The sequence below is a fragment of the Delphinapterus leucas genome, chromosome 4 (genome assembly GCF_059928025.1).
Source record: "Delphinapterus leucas isolate spDelLeu-1000000601 "Yukka" chromosome 4, BTC_Dleu_Yukka2, whole genome shotgun sequence".
In the NCBI taxonomy this organism is placed as follows: Eukaryota; Metazoa; Chordata; class Mammalia; order Artiodactyla; family Monodontidae; genus Delphinapterus; species Delphinapterus leucas.
Window position 1 is genome coordinate 116,528,751 of NC_143132.1, and position 22,908 is coordinate 116,551,658.

Below are 22,908 nucleotides of genomic sequence, written 5' to 3' on the forward strand. Positions count from 1 at the left end.
AGAGGCCACAACAGTGAGAGGCCCGCGTATCGCAAAAAAAAAAAAAAAATTATGTTCCACTGCCAATTTACATCTTTTTAATTTCTAAATTCCTGCCACAATTTACCACCCCCATTTACCCTGTGTATTTTATTATTATCTTCTGTTTTAAAATTCAGGAGTACTGGTGCTTAGGGCTTACAATTATAAACACTTCTTGAAACATACCCTCTTCTACAATACTTTACACATCTGTTTTATTTACTTCTCACCTTACTTCATTTAATTCTCAAAATAGACCTATGAAATAAGCATTATTGTAATCCCTGTAATATGTTAAAGGAGATGGAGGCACAGGGAAGTCGCTTAATGTTACCCATATCTAAAGTGGTAGAGCCGAGATATGACTCCCAAGCCCAATCTCTTAACCACTGAGCTGAAAAGTCTCTCTAGAGCATTGACAGAGAGGGAATGTTTTGCAGTTATCTTCCATTTCTATTACAATGGCCTTGTTGCCTTGCATATTTTTACATAAAGCTCTCTAAAACAGGAATGCTCGAAGTGTATACTGCTGTTTTCCTCCTGGTTCCTTAAGACAAACCATGAAATGTGTGGGCACATTATATGAATTTGTTATGCACTCCTCCAAAATAGCATTTGTTTCATATTAGTAATTGGGGAAAAGTATAAAGATACATACAATGTGAATACACACACATTGGTTATTTGACTTCCTGGTAGAACTTGGAATTTAACCCCAATAACTAATCTCTTTATACACATTGCTTCATCCTGACATGTATAACGTATATAAGGAGGAACAACTTGAACAGGAAGAATTGGTTTGTGAAAGAACAAAGCTACCATAGATGCATTTTTAGAAACTTTAGTTGTAGCGGAGGAAATGAGTCTTTTTAAGAAAATCAGAGGCCTGACTCTTAAGACTTCTTTGTAAACAATGAGATGGGCATTGTGAAAAATGCCTCTTCCAGCAACTAAAGTTTGAGTAATTAAGGAGGAAATGATAAGGAAATTGTTATATACTTTTTATAATCAGGGATATGAACATACACCCAACTTCAGTATAACTCCTTTTATGACTTTTTAGACTGCCACTATGGATTATGAGTTATGAGAAAATATAATTTGATTTATAACTTTCAGTATTAGGATCTATTCAGCATGTTAAAAATTAACATTCTGGCACATCTAGTCCTCTGGTGAAAATAGTGTTCTAGTTTCAAGTTGACAAAATAGCCTAAAGGTATTTTGGACAGGAATTTATACAGATTTAATACCAACAAAGATGCCCTGTGGTAAGCTTTGATGATGGTATTGAAGAGAGTTCACTGGGGAGAAAAAAAGTTTTAAAAAGATGCAAGTCATTCGAAAAAATTAAATATTTACACAGTGTAATATTTTGGCATGGAACTATTGAGGACAAAATGTTCTCAAACCATTTTAAATGTTTTAAGGTAATGTTTCCTACTTAACACAAATAAAATTGCATATTAAATAGTGTACCTCTACCAGGAAAAGAAAAGGAAGAAAGCAATATTAAAAAGTGGCTCTTGGGTGAATATTTGGATTAAAATTTCATATTGAATATTTCCTAAGGAGCATAGGATATTAGAATTTTTAGAAACAAACCTCTGTCAAAAGCTGCTATAGAGCTAGTCCTAAATAGTTCTCTATGTTCAAACTGTACCACATCATGTAAGACTTGAGAGGCTAACCAGAGAGAACAAGTCTATTAAGCAACTCTGCAATAGCATTCTGTTAGAAAGGATGGTGGGTTGTTGGAAATGCTGGTAAGTTTGCTTAGCCCATTTCAAGAGTTTCTCTAAGGACCAAAGTCTGCATCTCCAATGATGCTATCAAAAAAGCAAGAGATGGGGGCTTCCCCGGTGGCGCAGTGGTTGAGAGTCCGCCTGCCGATGCAAGGGACGCGGGTTCGTGCCCCGGTACGGGAAGATCCCACATGCCGCTGAGTGGCTGGGCCCGTGAGCCATGGCCGCTGAGCCTGCACGTCCGGAGCCTGTGCTCCACAACGGGAGAGGCCACAACAGTGACAGGCCCGTGTACCGCAAAAAATAAATAAATAAATAAATAAAAGCAAGAGATGGGCCAACAGTCAACTGCTTTCCAATCTTTCCTTGCTTTCTAAGATTTGCCAAGAATGGTTTCTTCTACTAAAACATGACCCCTGAGCTATATACACCAACCCAGATTTGACTTGTCTGTGTGCCTCCCCCTTTGCTACTAAAAATATTGGGATATTCATTTTTGGACATTTTGACCGAGCCTGGTTTGAGTCTGGAACACCCCTTTATTCCTGGATATTGTGACAGACTAGAGCCCTTGCCCTCAACTGCTTGCCATTTGGGGGCTCTTGGAAAATGTTAAGACTTGTGTGAGCCACTTTAGATATGTGGTCTAGCTCTCAAAGAGTTCATAATTTTTTAAAAAACTGGTCAGACAACTCTAAGCATGCAAAAGATATTTTCTGTAGCAGTTCTTTTCCCCACTTTTCTGTTAGTCATAAAGATTAAAATTGCTTCCTACATTTTCCTTTCATTCATTTGATACATATTTATTTAGGGCCTATTATGTGCTAGACACTGAGAATGTAGCAATGAATAGTCATCTACTTCTCTTTGCAGCATATTTTTGTTACCTAAAATCCCACACATCATACTGGTGCAGAAAGGTTGACATGTAGATTCTTGAAAAAAGAGTCCTGAGGGAAGCAGGAAAGGTTCAGAATTCCGGAACCAAACTGTGTGCCTTCCTTTAGGCTTTCAGTATACAAGAAGGTGGAAAGCAGGATAAACTGCATCTCTTGTTCTCATTATGTCTATTCCTAAAAATATACAGTGACCATATTTCCTTCAACAACCAGCAAAAAAATCTGACTACTATAAACACATATGACAAGAATGGATTTTATAAGCTGGAACTGTCAGACAAAACCAGGTTATTTGATTAAAGTATCTGACAATTAGTGATAAAGTTTCATGGACTTACTTTAAAATTTCCCAAGGGCTTCTCTACATGGGTTTCATCAGCCGCTGTCCCCATGTTGGGCCCTGAGAGAAAAGAGTATATATGTGCATCTTTGCATTGACTCCATTTGTGGTAGCTTGATTCTCCATCTCGTATTCCCTGCCTGTCCAGGGATCAATGGACTTTTCAGTCTTTATCCTACCTGACATCTCAGTAGCATTTGACACTGTTGTTATCTTTCTTCTACTCTTTCCTTGGATTCCATTGCATTTTACTTTTCTGATTACTCTCCTATCTCTTTTGCTTACTCCTTCATGGACCCCTTTATGATCTCCCCTATCTCTGCCCATTCCTTAAATGTTTGTGTTCTTCAGGATCCTCTTCTCATTTCACACACTCTCCTGATTCAATTTCATCTCAAATATATATATAAATATATTTCAGATTGAATCTCTCCCGAACCCCAAGCCCCAATATCCAACCTCCTGCCGAGTTTCTCCATTTGGACACCCATCAGTCATCTCAATTCCAGCTTTCCAAACTGAATTCTTAATCTTCTCCTGACCCCACTATCCCATGGCTCCAAACTTGCTTCTCCTCTGTGTTCCCTTTCTCTGGCAATCACACTACCGCCCATCCAGTTGCCTATGCCAGATACTTGGTCAACCTCCTTGATTTCTCTTTCTCTGTCACAACTCACATCAAATCAGTCACCAATCCTACATCTTAAAAATATCTTGCTATTCTCATGACTCACCATAGCCATTGTTTCTCCCCTAATTTAAATCACCATTCTTTCTCTCTCAATTGCCTCTTTGCTGGTCCTCCTGTCTCTCAGTGTGAACCCTTCCAGTCTATTTTACAGACCACAGTCCAGAATAAATTTGCAAAAATGCAATTTTCATCACATCAACCCCTTGTTTAGAACACTTTGTGGTTCCTTTATCATTCAGGACAGGGTTGAAAGTTTTTAATGTGGCTTAAGCAATTGATTCCTGTGGTTTTATCTCTCCTCTTAAACTCTTTGCTCCAGGTTTTCTAACTATTAATAATTTTACTTCTTGAATATGTCATGCTTTTTCTTTCCACCAGAACTTTGAACCATCTAGTCAAGGATTCCCTCTCAGAGGAATCTTCAAAGATTACCTAGTACTGTATACTTTTATGTGATCTCATGTCTCATGCTTCACCAGTGGTGTGTCTCTAAATAAGCCTGATATTCATACTATGATTTCTTACTACTGACCCTTAAGACAGGTATGTACACAGGTTATGTGGAAATTGAACATTACATCTTTGGGGGAGATATCTTTTTTTTTAAAGTATACAAATCATCAAAAATCTCCTGGCAGTCCAGTGGTTAGGGCTCTTCAATTCCAGTGCAGGTTCGATCCCTGGTCAGGAAACTAAGATCCTGCATTACACACAGTGCGGCCAAGGAAAAAAAAGTAAAATAAAAAAAAATAATGAAGTATACAAATCATGAATACAAAATAAGATATGAAGATGAATATTTATTTAGAACAAGAGAAGAAATCATAACAAATGTATTGGTGCCCTGGAGATTCAGGTGTCTTTTTTCTGAGATCTTGTTAGGCCATTTCCCAGGTACACTCACCTAGAAATGCTTTCTGGTTGTAACCTCGTTTCCCCTCCCCACTCAGGACGCTACAGCTTCCAACAGTAATCAGCTTTCAGAGCAGCCCATGCTTGTGAGTGGCTCTGGAACTTTAAATTTATGATATATCTGTCTCCTCCTTAATAGTTTTTACGTGTCCCAGCCAATGCAAATGCCCATTTGCTTTTTTATTTGTCATTCTGACTAAAGCTTGGAAATCAGAGAATAGGGGCTTGTAGCAAGATATTTCTTAATGTCCTTTTCTGAAGTGTTCAGTAAATTAACCAGAAAATTATTTACTCTGTGTGACATCACAGCTCTATCTTCATTTTCTTGTATCTTCTAAGTTAGTGGGTCCCAACCCTGGCTATATGTAGGAATCATTTGGAGAGCTCTTTACAAATATAAATTCTTGGTTCCAGTTATAAACCTACTGAGTTAGGCTCTCCCACAGTGAGGCCAAAAATCTGTATTCTTAACAGACTCTGCTGGTGATTCTTATGGAGTCAGTTCAGCACCAATCTAAAAATGACATTTGGAAACAACTGGTCTAAAGAACTGAAGAAGCCAGGTCAAAGGCCCGACTCATTGAAGAATAAATAGTCTCAATCGGTGGATTAAATTTTCTTCAAACACTTTTATAATACAGAGAATCATTGGTTCTAAGAACCTAGATGGTCTATTGCAGATTGCTAGGACTGCCACATTAGGATAGGACTGCCAACTTATTCTGAAACCTTAACTGATAGGGAAGAGAGAAGAAATACTATGCATTGGCCCAAATTTTTAAAAAAGGACTGGAGCATCACCAATTTTCACCCTGTGAAGTTAAAAGCATGCATTTGTGCATATGGTTGTCCTATCATCTACTACACAAATGATTTACAGGAATTAAAACCAAAATCCAGGAAAAGTTTAAATTTAAGTATCTGAGTAATTCCATCAATTAAAAATGCACTATCAGGCATGTTACAAACTTGTAGATTAGGACAGAGACTTTAATCTATTCCTAATGTTGTTTTATATGTGTATATTATTCTCTTCGCAGAAATAAAAAGACTAGTTAGATATGGCATTTTCACTTCCACAGGACTCATTTCCTCTGAAGGCAAGTGGTTAATTTCTGAAGAGTGTTCATATGGGTGATGTATAACTGTATCATTAGCATTCTCCTTCTTTGAGATCAAATAATATCACTAAGACTTTTAGCTAATTTTTTCTAAAGACACTTTGTAATGTTTTTTAAAAGAATTGCTTTAGTATTTGTTGTGTGGGATGGAAAGATTTTGGAGACCTTGACTTCTAAATCAGTCTGAGAAAACAATTTCCACATGTCATGTTCTTTTGCTTTGTATGTAGTGAGAAGAAAGAACGAAGCAGTCTTTTCATACTCCTTTGAGTTTAAGATTTGAAAATTTACTTTCTATTTCCTTCAAAAGAGAAACGAGTCACATTAGGTTTTATCTTAAGAATAATGACTATTGTTTTAATAAAAATAACACATGCTCACTATTTTAAAAATTCAAGCAATACAGAAAAGTACAAAGAAGAGAGAAATTAACCTAAAATTATACCACCCAGGAAGAACCATAGCTCTCTATGTGCATATATAGAGAGAGAGGGATGGATGGATGATGGAAGGATGGATGGATGGATGGATGGTTGGATGGATGGATGGATGGAAAATCATTTCATACCCCCAGTCCCTGGAATAGTGTCTGGCTTATAGTAGGTACTCAATAAAAATACAGTAAATGAATGAATTGGATCAAATAATTGATTAAAATAAATGATATTTTTTTCTGGAACAATACTGCCCAAATTGGAATCTCATTTCTATCACTTAATATGTGTTTGACCTTGAAAAAGACACTTAACATCTCTGCAACTCAGTTAACTCATCTTTAAAATGGGGATAATAATACTACTCACCTTCATCAATGACATTCTTAAGTGAAATTGGAGTGTGTGTGTGTGTGTGTGTGTGCGTGCATGCACATGCATGTACAGTGGTGGAAGATACAATGCCTACTAGTAGATTTGGTGTTGACTGCCATGAAACATGTTACACTGCCAGCAGTTTTACCTATCATTGCTTTTGCACCAGCAGTGAACATGCCAACACAGTGAAAATGGCAAATAAAGCTTTCGTATCATTATGAAAATAGTTTTGACTATACAGACCCCCTCATTTTGAGAACCACTTTTCAAACCACTTCTTGCCAAAATAAAATTTATAGCCAGAGTTATCAGGATATTAAGTCATCTTCTTTCTGTACAACTGCTCTTGGAAGTGGGTGACTCCTTTGTTTCTTTTTGTAGCCACTACTGTACATGAGGCTGAGCCCTTTATTTCGTTGTTGCTTGAACCCGTGGCTGTTATTTTTCTTCATGTTATTACTGGATGAGAGAGATTCTGTGATTGGACTACATTCCAACACCTTCATCCATAAGCATAGTTGGGTTTTTGAGTTAATTAAAAATAATCTCAGTTTTTTACTCTTAAGGTTGGGGCTTCTCTTCCATTGAATAGGATTTTGGTCAGCTAAGGTTTAGTCAGGGGAGCAAAAGCACTATGTTATGGGATAAGAGACTTATTTAGAACTGTGGTAAATCTAGGGAAGAGAAGAGTCTGGAAGAGAAGTTGGAGGGCCAGATGTGGAGTTACAATTAGTCAATTTAAGAAGCCACATATGTCTAGACCCAAAGTAGGAACACGAAGGGGGAATCTGTGTAGAGGTCTATGAAAAACTGTTGCCTGCAAATAAACCACAACCTCTGTGGATCCATAGCCAAGCACCTAAGGGTGGATCTGAGCCACTGCTGGTCAACACTGCCAGGAGTCAGTAAGCAAAGCTAGATGTGGGGCAGGAGAGTGAGATGACATGGTGGCACCTGCCACGTATCTCTTCTTCTGTCTCTATACCTGCCTGTGAAAATAGTTCCAGGTGGTTATGACCACTACCTTGTTCCTACCTTCCAAATATTAAGCAAGCCCTGTCTTGGCCAATTCTAACCTGGAAGCATACAAGGAAGGGAATTCTGGAGAATGGAGTCTGATGGCATGTACTGTCTTTTTTTAAGGTATAAATATTAGATTTATCAAATGATTTTCTAGACAAGAAGTATAAAAAAAGTTTCCAGAGAATTTCGCCACTGTTTTGCAAAAAAAAATTTTGCAAAAAGTTAGGAGAAAATCCCATTAATTTAAATAACTCATGCTATCCACATAGGCTGTATAGAGTTGAATGATTCTTTTTTCAAAAGGATTAAAATTCTTAAAACTATAGTCACATAGAAGTCATCCTTAATTTGCTATAACCTAAGGACTGTTTGGTCCATATTCTTCAGATATTATTGTAATTGTAAAAATTTACAGTAATGTATTATTTTTATCATCAGGAAAAAGTTAGCTATAAATTATTATACACACATATATAATACACACATACACAAACCCCATATATACTCATATATGCAGGGTTCTACATGGTCTTTTAACTATATCTAGTGTTCAATAAATATTTCCTATGATTGAAGATTTAAATTAGAACTATATAAGCATCATGAAACTCTCCTTACAGGTTTCTTTCTAAACAGTGGTTTATAATCTTCTTCACTTTCTTTCTTGCCATTTTATTTTCCCACCACAGACATTTTCATTGTACAGAATGCATGGTGGCTTAGGTTTAATATATTTTGAAAGCATAAAAAAGGTTCCGTCAGCAACAATGTCCTATTGGTAAAAAAGGGGAGGGGTCCTTGAAGGGGCTTGGATCCATAATTTTGGGAGCAAGTTTTTAAAGGAAATTTTTATATTTCAATTTCTTTCAGAAGAGCATCCCTGCTTAGATATTTTTCAAGGAACAAAGTGCTTTCTTTGAGGCTAACTTTGCCAAAATAGAGTCAAAGAATATTGAAATGGGAGAAATGAGAGATACTTTGCAGGCCATCTGCCTGACCCCCTCTTTATATAGATAACGAAATAAAGGTCTAGAGTGGATACACTGCTTGTCTAGGGTCACACGGCTACTTATTTAGTGGCAGAGCAAGTGCTGTGTTTCAGGGTCTCCTGAGTATCAGTCAAATGTTCTTTAAAACAAAACTTTATTGAGGAACATTGTACATATTATGTAATTCTCTCATTTCAAGTGTACAATTCAATGATTTCTAGTAAATCTGTTTTAGAACATTTTCATCACACCAATTAGATCCCATGTGCCCATTTATAACTTTCTAAAATTATTTTAAAATTTTTATTTATTTGGCTGTGCCAGGTCTTAGTTGTGGCAGGCGGGATCTTTGTTGCCGTGTGTGGGATCTTTTAGTTGTGGCATGCAGGATCCAGTTCCCCAACCAGGGATCGAACCCTGGGCCCCTGCGTTGGGAGTGCGGGGTCTTAACCACTGGGCCACCAGGGAAGTCCCTACCCATTTACTCTTAATCCATCACCATCACCTGTCCCAGGATACCCCTAAACTACTATCTCCATAGATTTGTGTTCTTTTGATTTTATCTTTTTCTTATATTATGCTGTCTAATAAAAACATTTTGTCTTCTGTACTTTTATAAATACCATCAACATGAATTTTAACACCTTTTCTGAAGTATAGTAATCTTACCAAAAACACTGTATTTATCCTTTGAAACTGTCTTACAAGTGAAAATATACATTCATTCCTGAGCTAATTCAGTTTCATGAAGTATGAGAAAAAATATTTGTGCAACAGTTTTTAGTAGGGTATCCCTAACTGATACAACACCCAATTGAATTGGTGTTTATCATTTAGATGAGAAAAACTATTTCACTTCTTAGGATTCGTTTATTCCTGATAAAATTGTATATTCCAAATAGAAACAATGCATGCTTTCTTTCAGGTTACAGTTTATTCTCTATTTTGTTAGAAAAACATAAAGAATTGGTTTCTTCTGGAAATAAAGAAGAAATTTATTTATTCTTTATTTCCATTTATTTCACATGGAAATAAATTTGGATACATATCAGATCTAAACTGAAATGTCATTGTTAGAGTTACAAAAGATTTAATTTCTATTAGATCAGAGACTAGAAAACCTATCCAATAATCCCAAGAGCTCCAATTTTACACACTTAAATTCAAAATTCCCACAGGGGACTTCCTGGTGGCGCAGTGGTTAAGAATCCGCCTGCCAGTGTAGGGGACACGGGTTCAAGCCCTGGTGCAGGAAGATCCCACATGCCCCGGAGCAACTAAGCCCATGAGCCACAACTGCTGAGCCTGCGTGCCACAACTACTGAAGCCCACGTGCCTAGAGCCCATGCTCCGCAACAAGAGAAGCCACTGCAATGAGAAGCCAGCGCACCGCAACGAAGAGTAACCCCCGCTCACTGCAAAAGCCCGCACAATGAAGACCCAACACAGCAAAAAATAAATAAATTAAAAAAAAAATTCCCATAGGATTTCTTATAGCCTGTGCTGATTGTGCTCATGGCCTCAGATAAAGCCCAAAAGTATGAATTGAAAATATGAGAATACCAATTTCCATAAATAAAAAATAGAGCAATTTAAATGCAATGATATATTCATTTCAGAAGCTTATGTTTTGGTTGTAAGATCAATGTAAAATGAAGATTCATGCTGAAACTTGATCATTTTTCATCAGGATGGCTCATCATTTGAAATATGTGTCATTTGAATAAAGTATTAGAATATATTAAAGGCATGTGAAAAGATATGAGTTTGTTTCCCATCCTATTCATCTATAAATTAGCTTTGGAGGGGCTTTCTATTATTCTGTCAACTGATATTGAATTCTCTCTACTTTTCTAAACTGCTAACACTATAAAATAACAAAATCTATTCACCTGTGAAATCATGTAATTTTAGAACTGTAAGGAGCCTTACAGATTGTATGTCCTTTGTTACTTAATGTGTGGTCCATGGACCAGCAGCCTCAGCATCATCTGAGCAATTTTATTAAGTGCAGAATCTCAGACCACCACAGACCTACTGAATCAAAATCTGCATTTGCACAGAGCAAAAGTTTTTAATTTTGATGAAGTCTAATTTATTAATTTTCCTATTATGAATCACGCTTTTGGTACCAAGTCTAAGAACTCTTTGTCTAGCCTTAGGTCTCAAAGATTTTCACCTATGTTTTTATTAAAATTTTTATAGTTTTACATCTTACATTTAAGTCTGTGATCCATTTTGAGTCCATTTTTGAATAAAGTATGAAACTTAGTTCTAGGTTAATTTTTTTGCCTATGGATGTCAATTGCTCCTGCATCATTTGCTGAAAAGCCTATTGAATTGGTTTTGCACCTTTGTCAAAAAGCAGTTGGGCATATTTGTATGGGTCTACTACTTCCCGGTTCTCTATTCTATTCCATTGACCTATGTGTATATCCCTCCACCAATAACACAGTCTTGGTTTTTGTAGCTATATTGAAGTTAGGTAGATTGATTACTCCCACTATATTCATTTTTTTCAAAATAACTTCACAATTCTGTTCATTTGTCTTTTCATATTAATTTTAGAATAAACATGTCTGTATCTGCAAAAAAAATCTTGATGGAATTTTATTGGGAAGTGCATTAAATCTATATATCTATTTGAGGAAAACTGACATTTTTACTATAATGAGTCAGTCCATGTACATGTTATGTCTCTCCTTTTATTTAGAACTTTGATTTCTTTCATGAGTCATGTAGTTTCCAGCATGTAAGTTCTACATAGGTTTTGTTAGACTAACATGTATTTCACTTTTTTGAGCAATTGTAAATAGTACTGTAATTACCAATTTTCACATCCATACATTCATTTGCTAGTATACAGAAATAGAAATGACTTTGTATGTTTAACTTGCAGGCGACCTTGATTAGCTCATTTATTAGTTCTAGGAGTTTTTGTAGATTCCTTGGGGTTTTCTGCTTAAACCAATCTAAGTGATCTAAGTGATCTAAGTACTGACAGTTTTAGTTCTTCCTTTTCTTGACTTATTGCACTGGCTGGAACTTCCAGCACTATGTTGAGCAGAAGTGGTAGGAACTGACATCCTTGCCTTATCCCTGCTCTTAAGAGAAAGGAGTCTCTTACCATTAAGTGTAACATTAGCTATAGGGTTTTTATAGATGCTCTTTATCAAGGAAAGGAACTTCCTCTTGATCTTACGTTTCTTTTATCATGAATGGTTGTTGAATTTTGTCAAATAGTTTTTCTGCATCAATTCATATAATCATGTGATTTTTCTTCTTTAGCCTATTAATATGGTGGGTCACATCAACCTATTCCGGAATATGGAAACTAGCCTTGCATTTGGAATAAACCCCACTTAATCATGAAGTTTAATTCTTTTTATTGACTGCTTAATGCCACTTGCTAATATTTGTTAAGAATGTTTGCATTTATATTAATGAGTTATAGCTCTCTGTAGTTTTCTTTTTTGGATTATCTCTGTTTAGTTTTATTATCAGGGCAAAATTTTAAATCATTACAAAATGACTAGGAGATGAAGATTGTTAAAGTAGCATTAAATTATCAACATCCTCCTAAGCTCCTTATCTCAACTACTAGTACTAGACACTAGCAATAGAATCTCAAAAACATCGTGGTTTCCTGCCTCTTACCTCCCCAAAATAGCTAATAGTTATGGAGCACTTACTTTGTGTGAGGCACTCAACTAATCATTTTACATTCATTAACTCATTTATTCTTCATATTTTGCAAATGAAACAACTGAGGCTTAGAGAGGTAAGGATTACAAAGACAGTGACTCGACCGAGTTCAAAGACAGGTATACATGACTCCATAGCCGTATTTCACCAGGACCCTCCGCAATCTCAAGAGTTTTGCCTATGCAATTCCCCTATAGTCCATCCCACATATGTGTTTCTACTACCAGTACTGAAGTTCAGATTCCCTTTTCTTTTGTACACAATGATTTTTAAAACTACCTAATTGGTCTCCCTACCACCACACTCATCTTTCCCAATCTGTATTTCACAGGCTACCCAATTATCATGTTAGACCAGAAGAGGCATAGCAGAAAGCACATGGAATCTGAGATGAGTATATATCACAAATCAAAACTTAACTTCCTATGTAACCTAAGCAAGTTAATTAACCTCTTCACACCTCAATTTATTTATGTATAAAATGAAAATAATTTTACCTTCCTTATGGAGTATTATATTAAATTAGATTTCACATGTAAAGTGCCAAGATGAAGCGCCTGTACATAGTAGACCTTCTATATATCTTAATTTCCTTCCTTTCGATAAACAAAAATAGGTGGGTCCTGCTTGCCTATGGAATACAATCAGAACTTGTTATCCTGGTGGACAGGGCTCTTGGCCCTGGGCCCAAACTGTGTTGTCAGTCTCATTTCCCTCTACTATGTCATTTCCCCAAAATTCCAATTGCCTTTGTTCTTACTGTTCCCTCATCCTGGATTACATTTTTCCTACTTTTCTGCCAACTGAAGTTATCTTTTAGGACCCTATTTAGAAACCATTTTCTTTTTTTCAGTTTGGAATATGGCATTTGACTTTATTCTTGACAACGTTCAGGTAGTTTTACAACAATCTTGTGGAAGCACATTAAAGTTACCTAAATATTACCAGGGAGCCTGGTGCTCTTCACTTGCTGTGCCATAAGTGCTTGTGAGATATTTGCAAAGTGCATTATAGTAATGCTCTGAGTTTTCTAATTTTAAATTTCTTTTTCAGCCAAGTGTTTTGTACATATATTTTCAGTAAGTGCCAAATATGTCAGTATTGCATGTAAATAATTGTGGTGGGGTTTTTGTTTGGTTTGGTTTGGTTGGTTGGTTGGTTTTTTGGCTGCACCGAGTGGCTTGCAGGATCTTAGTTCCCCAACCAGGGATTGAGCCTGGGCCCACAGCAGTGAAAGCACCGAGTCCTAACCACTTGACCAACAGGGAATTCCGTTTTTTTTTTTTTTCTTATAATTGTGTTAATTCTTTTACTGTAGCATAGATTCTATTTACAAAATGTTTGTTTATAAAGTTTTATGGATTTTTACAGTCAAGTATAGAAACCCTTTTCTTTTTTCTTTTTTTTTTTTTTTTTTGCAGTACTTGGGCCTGTCACTGCTGTGGTCTCTCCCGTTGCGGAGCACAGGCTCCAGACGCGCAGGCTCAGCAGCCATGGCTCACGGGCCCAGCCGCTCCGCGGCATGTGGGATCCTCCCGGACCGGGGCGCGAACCCATGTCCCCCACATCGGCAGGCGGACTCCCAACCACTGTGCCACCAGGGAAGCCCTAGAAACCCTTTTCTTAAAGATCTTCTCTAAAGACTCCCTTCACTTCCTAAAGTGAATAAATCCCCCTTCTCCCTTGTTCCCACATGACATCGCAGGTTCCAGCTGGATTAGGAGAGTGAGGTGTTATTCATGTTTTATTCCCTAACACTACACCTTGAAGTAGCAAAACGGCTAAAAACAGAGGGCTTAAGACAGATAATCCTGGATTTGGATTTGACTGTGCCATTTACTAACTGGAGTTACCTCCCTGTGACTCAATTATGTCCTCTATAAAATTGGGGTGACGAGTGTCTCTATTTAATAAGGTTGATGTGAAAATTAAATAAGAAAATGTATATAAAGTACTTTAGTAAGAAGTCTGATATATGGGCTGTGTTCAGCAGATCAGTAAATATTTGTTATGATGAATATCAATCCTAAATCTGTCACTCAGTTGTGAGACTTTTCATCACTAACAAGGCAAATCTTAATTTATAGCTCAAAGGTCTGTGAGAATTAAATGGGAAATGTGTTAAAATACCTAACATTTTCCATGCCACATAATAGGACCTTTATAGAGGCCCTTATTTTCTTACTCTTACTCTTTTCTTTAAGCAATTCATATGTGTTCTTCTTTTTGGTTTACTAAAGATTTAAATGAAGTAGACAGGATGACACAAGGAATATTTAGGGACTTGAATATATGAAAATATAGTAATCACACAGTTTTAAATAAAATTCCAAAAGTAAATTATTAAAAGTCTAGTTTAGGGTTTCCCTGGTGGCGCAGTGGTTGAGAGTCCGCCTGCCGATACAGCGGACACGGGTTCGTGCCCCAGTCCGGGAAGATCCCACATGCCGCGGAGTGGCTAGGCCCGTGAGCCATGGCCGCTGAGCCTGCGCGTCTGGAGCCTGTGCTCCGCAACGGGAGAGGCCACAACAGTGAGAGGCCCGCGTAACGCAAAAAAAAAAAAAAAAAGTCTAGTTTATTGTTTTTCTTACAAAGTTCTTACTCTCCCTGCTATTTTTTTGTGTCCCTATCTCTTCTCCTCCAAGCTCTCTTAGATGGTCTGCTTGACTTAATTCCTCAATGTCTGTACTTTTTGATGCCTGAAAGTCACCTAAATCACATAAAGATCATCTATATGATTTTAATTTAGATTAAAATTGTCAGTCACTTGGATTATTCATGAGTTAGTGATAGAATTCTAGCTTCCTGGACAGAAAACCCATGATCCACCATCCCTGGCTAAAGCAGATTTCTTTCAAAGTAACAACATAGTGCAGTGGGAAGAGCATTTAACTGGGAGTTAAGACACCTGAGTCCTGGTGCCAGTCCTCCTACTATTACCTGTGTGACCCTGGGCAGGTAGTTTCACCTCTCTGGCTGTCATAAAATGGTCTCTGGTGAGTCCTATGATCCTACATGCTGTAATACATCTTTCATAAATTGAATGATTCAGATAATCAACAGAAACTTCATCTGTTAGGAGAGATATTTTGGAGCAACTCTTTTATATTATAATTTCACCCTGATTTCACTTAGAGGCTTATAGTGAAGAAACAAAAAGTTCATTATGCTCAAGGTCAGTTAGCCTGAATCAATTATCACAGCAGATTATTTGTGCTAATGTGTTTCCATGGCATGATCTCTCCTCCTGAAGCATTTCTGAGGTTTTGAAAACCGCTTTTCATTTTCAAATAAAAAAGCTCACAGCCACCTACACTCAGGAATACAGCAATAATGGATTGGCACTATTCCTGACAGCATATGCTAATTCATAGGCTTTTAAATGGAAAGAAAGCAGAGACTACGAAATGAGTAGTTTTATGTTCTCTGAATCTACCATTTTTTATCATGCAATAAACTTTCACATATAATTCAGTCCCTCAATATCCTATTTTATTTTCAAAAAAGAATATGTTCCGGGCTTCCCTGGTGGCGCAGTGGTTGAGAGTCCGCCTGCCGATGCAGGGGACGCGGGTTCATGCCCCGGTCCGGGAAGATCCCACATGCCGCGGAGCGGCTGGGCCCATGAGCCATGGCCGCTGAGCTTGCGTGTCCGGAGCCTGTGCTCCGCAACGGGAGAGGCCACAACAGTGAGAGGCCCGCGTACTGCAAAAAAAAAAAAAAAAAAGAATATGTTCCAATATGACCTTCTGATGCACTTGTGACTATCATCAGGTATTATATAGGGCTGTTAAAATAAAAATAAATTTTAAACAATAATACAGGTATCCCCTGCTTTTCGAAAATTCACTTTTATTCCACTTCGCTTTTACGAAAGACCTACATTAGAACCAGTTTTCACTAACTGAAAGAAATCCAAAGAGGATTTTTGCTTTAAATAAGAAAGGCAAAAAGTGAAAATAACATTCAGTTTTTGTTTTGCAACAAGCCTTTATAGAAGCAGCGCACACCCAGAGCTGTGAGAATCGCAGCACTCAGCTCCTTCTCTGGAAAATATACTCAGCATCTCGGCATCAAGCCGCCATAGCTTTGAACTGTGTCTATGAGCATCTGTGCTTTATCTCAATTAATTTTGTGCATCTATTGGCAAGATGTGTCCTAGGGTAATTGCTTCTTCACTTTACGCCATTTCAGCTTATGTAAATTTTCACCAGAACAGTCTACTTTCAGATAGCAAGGGAAACCTGTATTTTTAAAAATTGATCTTACGGGCTTCCCTGGTGGCGCAGTGGTTGGGAGTCCGCCTGCCGATGCAGGGGACGCGGGTTCGTGCCCCGGTCCGGGAGGATCCCACATGCCGCGGAGTGGCTGGGCCCGTGAGCCATGGCTGTTGAGCCTGCGCGTCCGGAGCCTGTGCTCCGCAACGGGAGAGGCCACAACAGTGAGAGGCCCGCGTACCACAAAAAAAAAAAAATTCCCCTAAGTAGATGAGAATACAAACTGTTCTTTAATGTGGGACCCTGGTCCTAGGCTTTCTCTAGCTACTCTTAGGTCCAGATACAAAATGCCCATGGAAAATAGGGTGACCAACCGTCCTGGTTTCCCTGGGACTGAGAGGCTTCCTGGGATGCAGGAATTTCAGTGCTGGGACGGTCACAGGCAAACTGGGAAGGGTGATCATCCTAAATTGGCAAAACATTAAGAGCCCTCACGCCCATTCCCCTGGTGCAAAGACACATTTAAGCTAATCCAGTGAGTAATTCCAGGCTTTACAGATGGTGGGCACACGTATAAGAAGTGTCTGTTAACCACCCCTCCCCTCACCTTCTCTTTCTGGGCTACAGCATTTCTTTAGTTACAGCAATGCATCTTGAATCTCACCACACAACAGAATCACCTAGAGGGCTTGTTAAAATACAGGCTGCTGAACCCCACCCCTAGCGTTTCTAATTCGGTAGGCCTGGGGTAGGACTCAAACATCACATTTCTCATACGTTACCAGGTGATGCAGATAATGCTGGTCTGGGGATCTAGCTTTTAGTACCACTGCTCTAAGGTTGGCATGTTACTGTCTTCTTCTGAAACTAACATGTAATCCAAAAGAGTCAGCTGAAAGTATGAAGGCATGAATCAACAATATAAAGTACAGACTATCATAAGAATTAGTCTTCATTTCTTAAGCAGTCCTCAGTGGTGAGTACAATTTAAAAACAAAATTTTAATACTTCTAAATATAATATAAAAGTTTTGCAGGGATGTGAGGGCATTCTCTATTACTGGGTTTACTTTAATGACTGTGATTTCTCTGTGGAAAAGTAAGCACACTGTACCACACAGTTCTGGTGACATTTGGTTCCTCTTCTGTGTGCTCAAACCTACAGTCGAAATATTCTTTGTATTTAATTTGAACCATAGTTTCACAGGTGTCACTCTCTCTGGCATACTAAACAGGAAAAAAAAGTGCATTTTGATAACACATTCTGCATTTCTTTCAACCTATATGAAAGCTTTTTAATGTAACTGAACATGTTACAAAAATATAAAAACAATTCCAGAGTGTAAATATGCATTCGATTTTATGCCCATATTCTGCCCATCTCCTGCTGGCCACAGTACACAAATTTTACCTTAAACTGTGGAAATATGTCCCTTTATCATCAAAGATAGGTTTCTGACTGCCCTCATTTAGATGTAGTATTTGACCTAGGAGAAACTAAGCTACAGAGCTTTGATGACAGAATTTCAATCCCATATCTGTAAAAGGTTTCTATGGAATTGGGTTTGAAATAGAAAAACTTTACCATTTTGATGAATAAAATGAATTACTAAATGGTCCAATCTCAGACACCAGGTTTCAATAATAACCATTTTGTTTTTGTCCCCAGCGTTCCGGTGGTGCCCTGGCCATTCCCCTGTGTGCATTCCAGGGGACCGTGTCTCTCCAAGCCCCAACCGGGAAAACCCTATCTCTTTCTACCTATGAGGTGAGCACAGAAGGACAAAAAATTACCCCAGCCTCTAAGAAAATTGAAGTCTATCGATCCAAAAGTGTTGGCCATGAACCAAACTCAGAAGATTCTCCCTCCACATTTGCGGACACCAGTGTGAAAATACACTTGGAGGTTCTTGAAATTTGTGATAATGAAGAGGCCTTGGACACGGTGTCAATTATTAGCAACATCAGCCAGTCCTCCACACAGATCAGATCTCCTTCCCTACGCTACTCACGGAAAGAAAACAGATTTGTTTCATGTGATTTAGGGGAAACAGCCTCATATTCTCTCTTTTTACCCACAAGTAATCCTGATGGTGATATCAACATCTCCATTCCAGACACTGTTGAAGCACACAGGCAGAACAGTAAAAGGCAGAGCCAAGAGAGGGATGGCTACCAGGAGGAAATCCAGTTGTTAAATAAAGCTTATAGGAGAAGAGAAGAAGAAAGCAAGGATAACTAGTGATCATTTGGCCTAATAAAGGCAAGAATGGCTCTGCAACTTCAAACTACTAAACTAACACCTTTGTTCTGAGGCTATTTAATTTCCTTATTATTATTTTTTTTTCTTTGCGGTACGTGGGCCTCTCACTGTTGTGGCCTCTCCCATTGCGGAGCACAGGCTCTGGACGCACAGGCCCAGCGGCCATGGCTCACGGGCGCAGCCGCTCCGCAGCATGTGGGATCTTCCCGAACCGGGGCACGAACCCGTGTCCCCCGCATCGGCAGGCGGACTCTCAACCACTGTGCCACCAGGGAAGCCCTGATTTCCTTTTTTATTTGTTGGTTTACATAAGCTTTACAGACTTAATAGTTAATTATTTTTAGTGCAAACAGCTGGAACTAGTGCAAACACTTGAGTGCTTTTTAAGTGTTACTTATAGATCGCGCACACTGTGGCAATTATAAGATTCTGTTTCTTATCTGATTTCTAAAAACCTTTTCTAAATCAAACCTTGGTCTTGTTTACTAATGTTTCCGCCTATGTTTGTCAACCTCAGAGTAAACAGAAAATTGTATAAGCTCAATGAATATACCGTTCTCATGCATGTGTTTCTACACATAAAGTTGGCCTTTACAGCAAGTGGAAAAATATTTTGGGAATGGAAGAAATGTAGCAAAACTCTGAGTTGTATTTGAAGAGGCTTCCTAAATGTGGCTAGCAAAGCAAGCTTATTATTACAGTTACTGCTTTAGCTTTACACTGATGTCTAGGAAATATACTCCTGTATAAAACAGCAAATTAGCTTACAACTTTGAAACATGCATGTCCCTAGTCTGTAAATAGTTGTTCCCTTCAGTTCTATAAAATACAAATTGTTTACTGAATTTTTTTTCTTTCTCTCTTAAATATGAGAGTTTTCCTTTCACCTTTTCAGTATGTTGACTGCTCTTCAAACAGATATGTTGTATGTTAGAAGTAGAATTGGAAGTAGCTCTTAAACATATTGGAAAAGTTTGTAGATGTATACTTATCATTTCTAGAATTCTTTTGTTTATTTGAACAGAAACTAGGGAAAAACACCGTAAGATTAAGTTCTGTGAGGTGCACCCACACCACACATAGACTAAAAAACTTCTGGGCAGAGCAGAGGGAAAATCTTCTAAGTCCAAACAAAAGTATCTGTTTCTAAAGTGGCAGATATGGCAGACCTTCTTCGCCACTCTTGAAGCACAGAAAATTTTAGTTCACATATTATTCTAAGTTTAGGTGCTTTTTCATTTCCTTCCCAAAGATATGTGTATCTCAAGCAAAGAAACAATTCAATATACTTTATTAAGTGATTGTGAGGTACACATATCAAGATTAATTTTAAATATGTTACATTGCAAAAATGCAGATATCACCTTGTCGGAATATTAGTGACGTATATTTCAAAAAAAAAATTAGGAAGTGATTTTTCCTCAAATTGCTTTATTCTGATCTTTCTGTAAACATATATTAAATGTATTACCTAAATGTTTATTTCCAAGGTTATTGAGTTGACATTTTACATTTTAAACTTTGTACACTCTCAACTCACATATCTTAGCTATTATTTACAGACTAAGTGAATTATTTTTTAAACGATTTATTCTGGTTTCTATTTCATTATATTGAATCAGAATTCTAAATTACTTGACATGGGCTTTCAGACTGTTTTATCTTCAGATGATTATTTTGCTACCAAGAAGTTATTTTCAAAATAATTATCTCAGTGGACTTTCCCTATCTTTCACCTAACTTCTCAATATATCATTATCTAAACTTGGGAAGCAAATGTAATGCCACTAGTCATGTTTGTAAAGAAAGCCTCAAATAATGCATAACATATAAATTCAAATTCAGATGTATTCTCATTACAAATACATTTAACTTAAGATAATACTTTTTATCTCCAAACTTGAGGGTTAATTTAACATAACGACAAATGGCCAGATCAATCTGATGTTATAAATCAACAGCATTAAATGTCTGTTATAAAAGCCTAAGTTGAATTGAATATTCTAATAATGCTTTGTAAAAGACAGGTTTTGATATATTAAATTTAGATGTATAATTTTATAAAAGAGAAAAGTGATTTTGCTGCTTAAAGTATAATTTCTGGCAGCAAGGAAATTAGAAACAGAATCATAATAAAACTGAACAAAATAATAAAGACAAATCCTTTATAACTGCACAGCACTTTGAGTGGAGAGGAGATGATGAAAAACAAGATTTAAAGAATACAAGAATTGGATTGGAAGACAGTAATACCCATTTTCTCTCCTGTGTTCCATTTTATTTTCACTGGACTTGGGCCTATTCTGGGGGAATTGAAAAACAAACAAACAAAAAATCTAGGATATTGTATCCCCATTTAACTGTCCTTGGTTGTTGAATTAACTGTATAATGGATACACTTAAAAGTTCAGACGTATTCATACAATACCAGGATTATTTACCGCAAAGCCACAGACTTTGGCATCACATTACTAACCTGTAACAGTTCAAACTTCAAGGCAACAGTAGTGAATCTACAAGAAAACTCTACAGGGGGCTATGCCTAAGCATGAACAGCTTCTACCAATCCCTGTTAAGAGAGGGGATGGTTCAGCTACACCGGTATAAAGTCTACTTTCTCTTTAATGTGATTACAATTGTAAAAATGCATTCTGGTATAGGACATACCCTTATAGATATTTTGTGCTATATTTAAATATCTTACCTTTGCATTGTTATATTGTTCTTATTATTAATAAATGCTCTATTTCATATAGTTTATCTCTTTTCTCTACAAATTGATGTATCTGAAAACAAAAACTATTTACCTAATAAAAATATCACCATCTGGTGGTGACTTTTATAAACTGAAAACACATAATCCCTAAGATTTCCCAAAATATAAACATGTATTACATAATCCCAAAGACTTCCAAGAATTATGACTGACAGAGGCAACCATTTTGAAGACAGCGAATATCACAGTATTACTTGGAATATAATTTAAAAAAGGCTTGGTTATGCATTACTTGGAAGCTTTTTCTCAACATAGTTCTGTAGTATTGGATTTCATAAATAGATTTTCTCTTAATTTCTTATACTATTCAGCTACTCTCATTCATGTACTCATCATAATATTTAATGAATGCCTATTTCATGCTAAAACTAGCTCTAGGTACACAGGATTATAACTGTAAACAAAACCAAAACAAACATATATGCTGTGAACGGACTGTTAGCACACAGTCCACACGAGACTCCCCTCACTTCTGACACCACGTGCAAGTTCAGGGTGTTCCCTAAGCCACTATCAATGTTAATAATTCACTAGAAGAACTCACAGAACTCCTTGAAAGTTGTATACTCACAGTTATGGTATATTACAAGGAAAGGATATGGATCAAAATCAGCCAAGAGAAGAAGCACATACAGCAGAATCCAGAAAAAAGGCCTAAGTGTGGAGCTTCTGTTTTCCTCTCCCCGTGGAGTCAGGAACAGCAGTACTTCCCTAGCATCAATGTGTGACAAAACGCATGGAGTACTGCCAACAAGGAACAAATCTTGGTGTCCCATCTTTAATGGGGCTTCATCATGGTAGAAGTAGGGTAAGCATGGTTGACTGCTCATAAGAGTGATCTCAGTATCCAGCTCCTCAGAAGGTCAAGCTTATATGGAACGAATAACTCAAAGCCTCCACCCTAAATCATATTGTTACTGTCTGGCTGGTCCAAGGCCTCCAAACAAACAAAGTCACTCCTATCAGGCATAACATTCCAAGGGTTTAGAGATTACCTCCTCAGAAGGGCAAAGGCCAGCCCTCTCTTTGGATAGGATTAAGTTCTTCACTACACATATGTAATGTATATACATATATATGTATATGTGTATGTGTATGTATACATCTCAGGTAATGCTAAGTATTTTGACAGGAAATAGGCACCAGAGATAATAAAAATGAAAAGAAGAAAAATTAGACTAAAGGGATAATGACAGAAGGAGTGCTTTTTCAAATATTTTAGTGAGGAAAGGCTTCACTGATTAAAGTAACATTTCATCAGAGACACAAGTCCAAGATCAAGGTGTTGACTGATTTGGCTCCAGGTAAGAGCTCTCTTCTTGGCTTGTAGACAGCCTCTGTCCTCACATGGCCTTTCTTCAGAGGGAAGACAGAGCAAGCTCTGGTGTCTTT

General features: G+C 37.4%; 2 protein-coding genes across 2 annotated transcripts in view; one reads left to right on the forward strand and one right to left on the reverse strand.

Moving 5' to 3' along the window:
- Positions 1-19,671, forward strand: part of GPR149 (G protein-coupled receptor 149) — a 71,343-nt gene extending 51,672 nt beyond the window's left edge. Inside the window, exon 4 of the mRNA XM_022582501.2 lies at positions 18,147-19,671. Coding sequence (XP_022438209.1) covers positions 18,147-18,719 — 573 coding nt within the window. The 3' untranslated portion in view covers positions 18,720-19,671. The remainder of the gene's footprint in view (positions 1-18,146) is intronic.
- The window catches only part of ARHGEF26 (Rho guanine nucleotide exchange factor 26), a 279,113-nt gene that overhangs the window by 44,453 nt on the left and 211,752 nt on the right, over positions 1-22,908 (reverse strand). Inside the window, exon 15 of the mRNA XM_089910975.1 lies at positions 1-22,908. This exon is cut by the window's left edge and continues 44,453 nt beyond it; it is cut by the window's right edge and continues 5,843 nt beyond it. The gene's annotated coding sequence lies outside the window, so the exon portion shown is untranslated.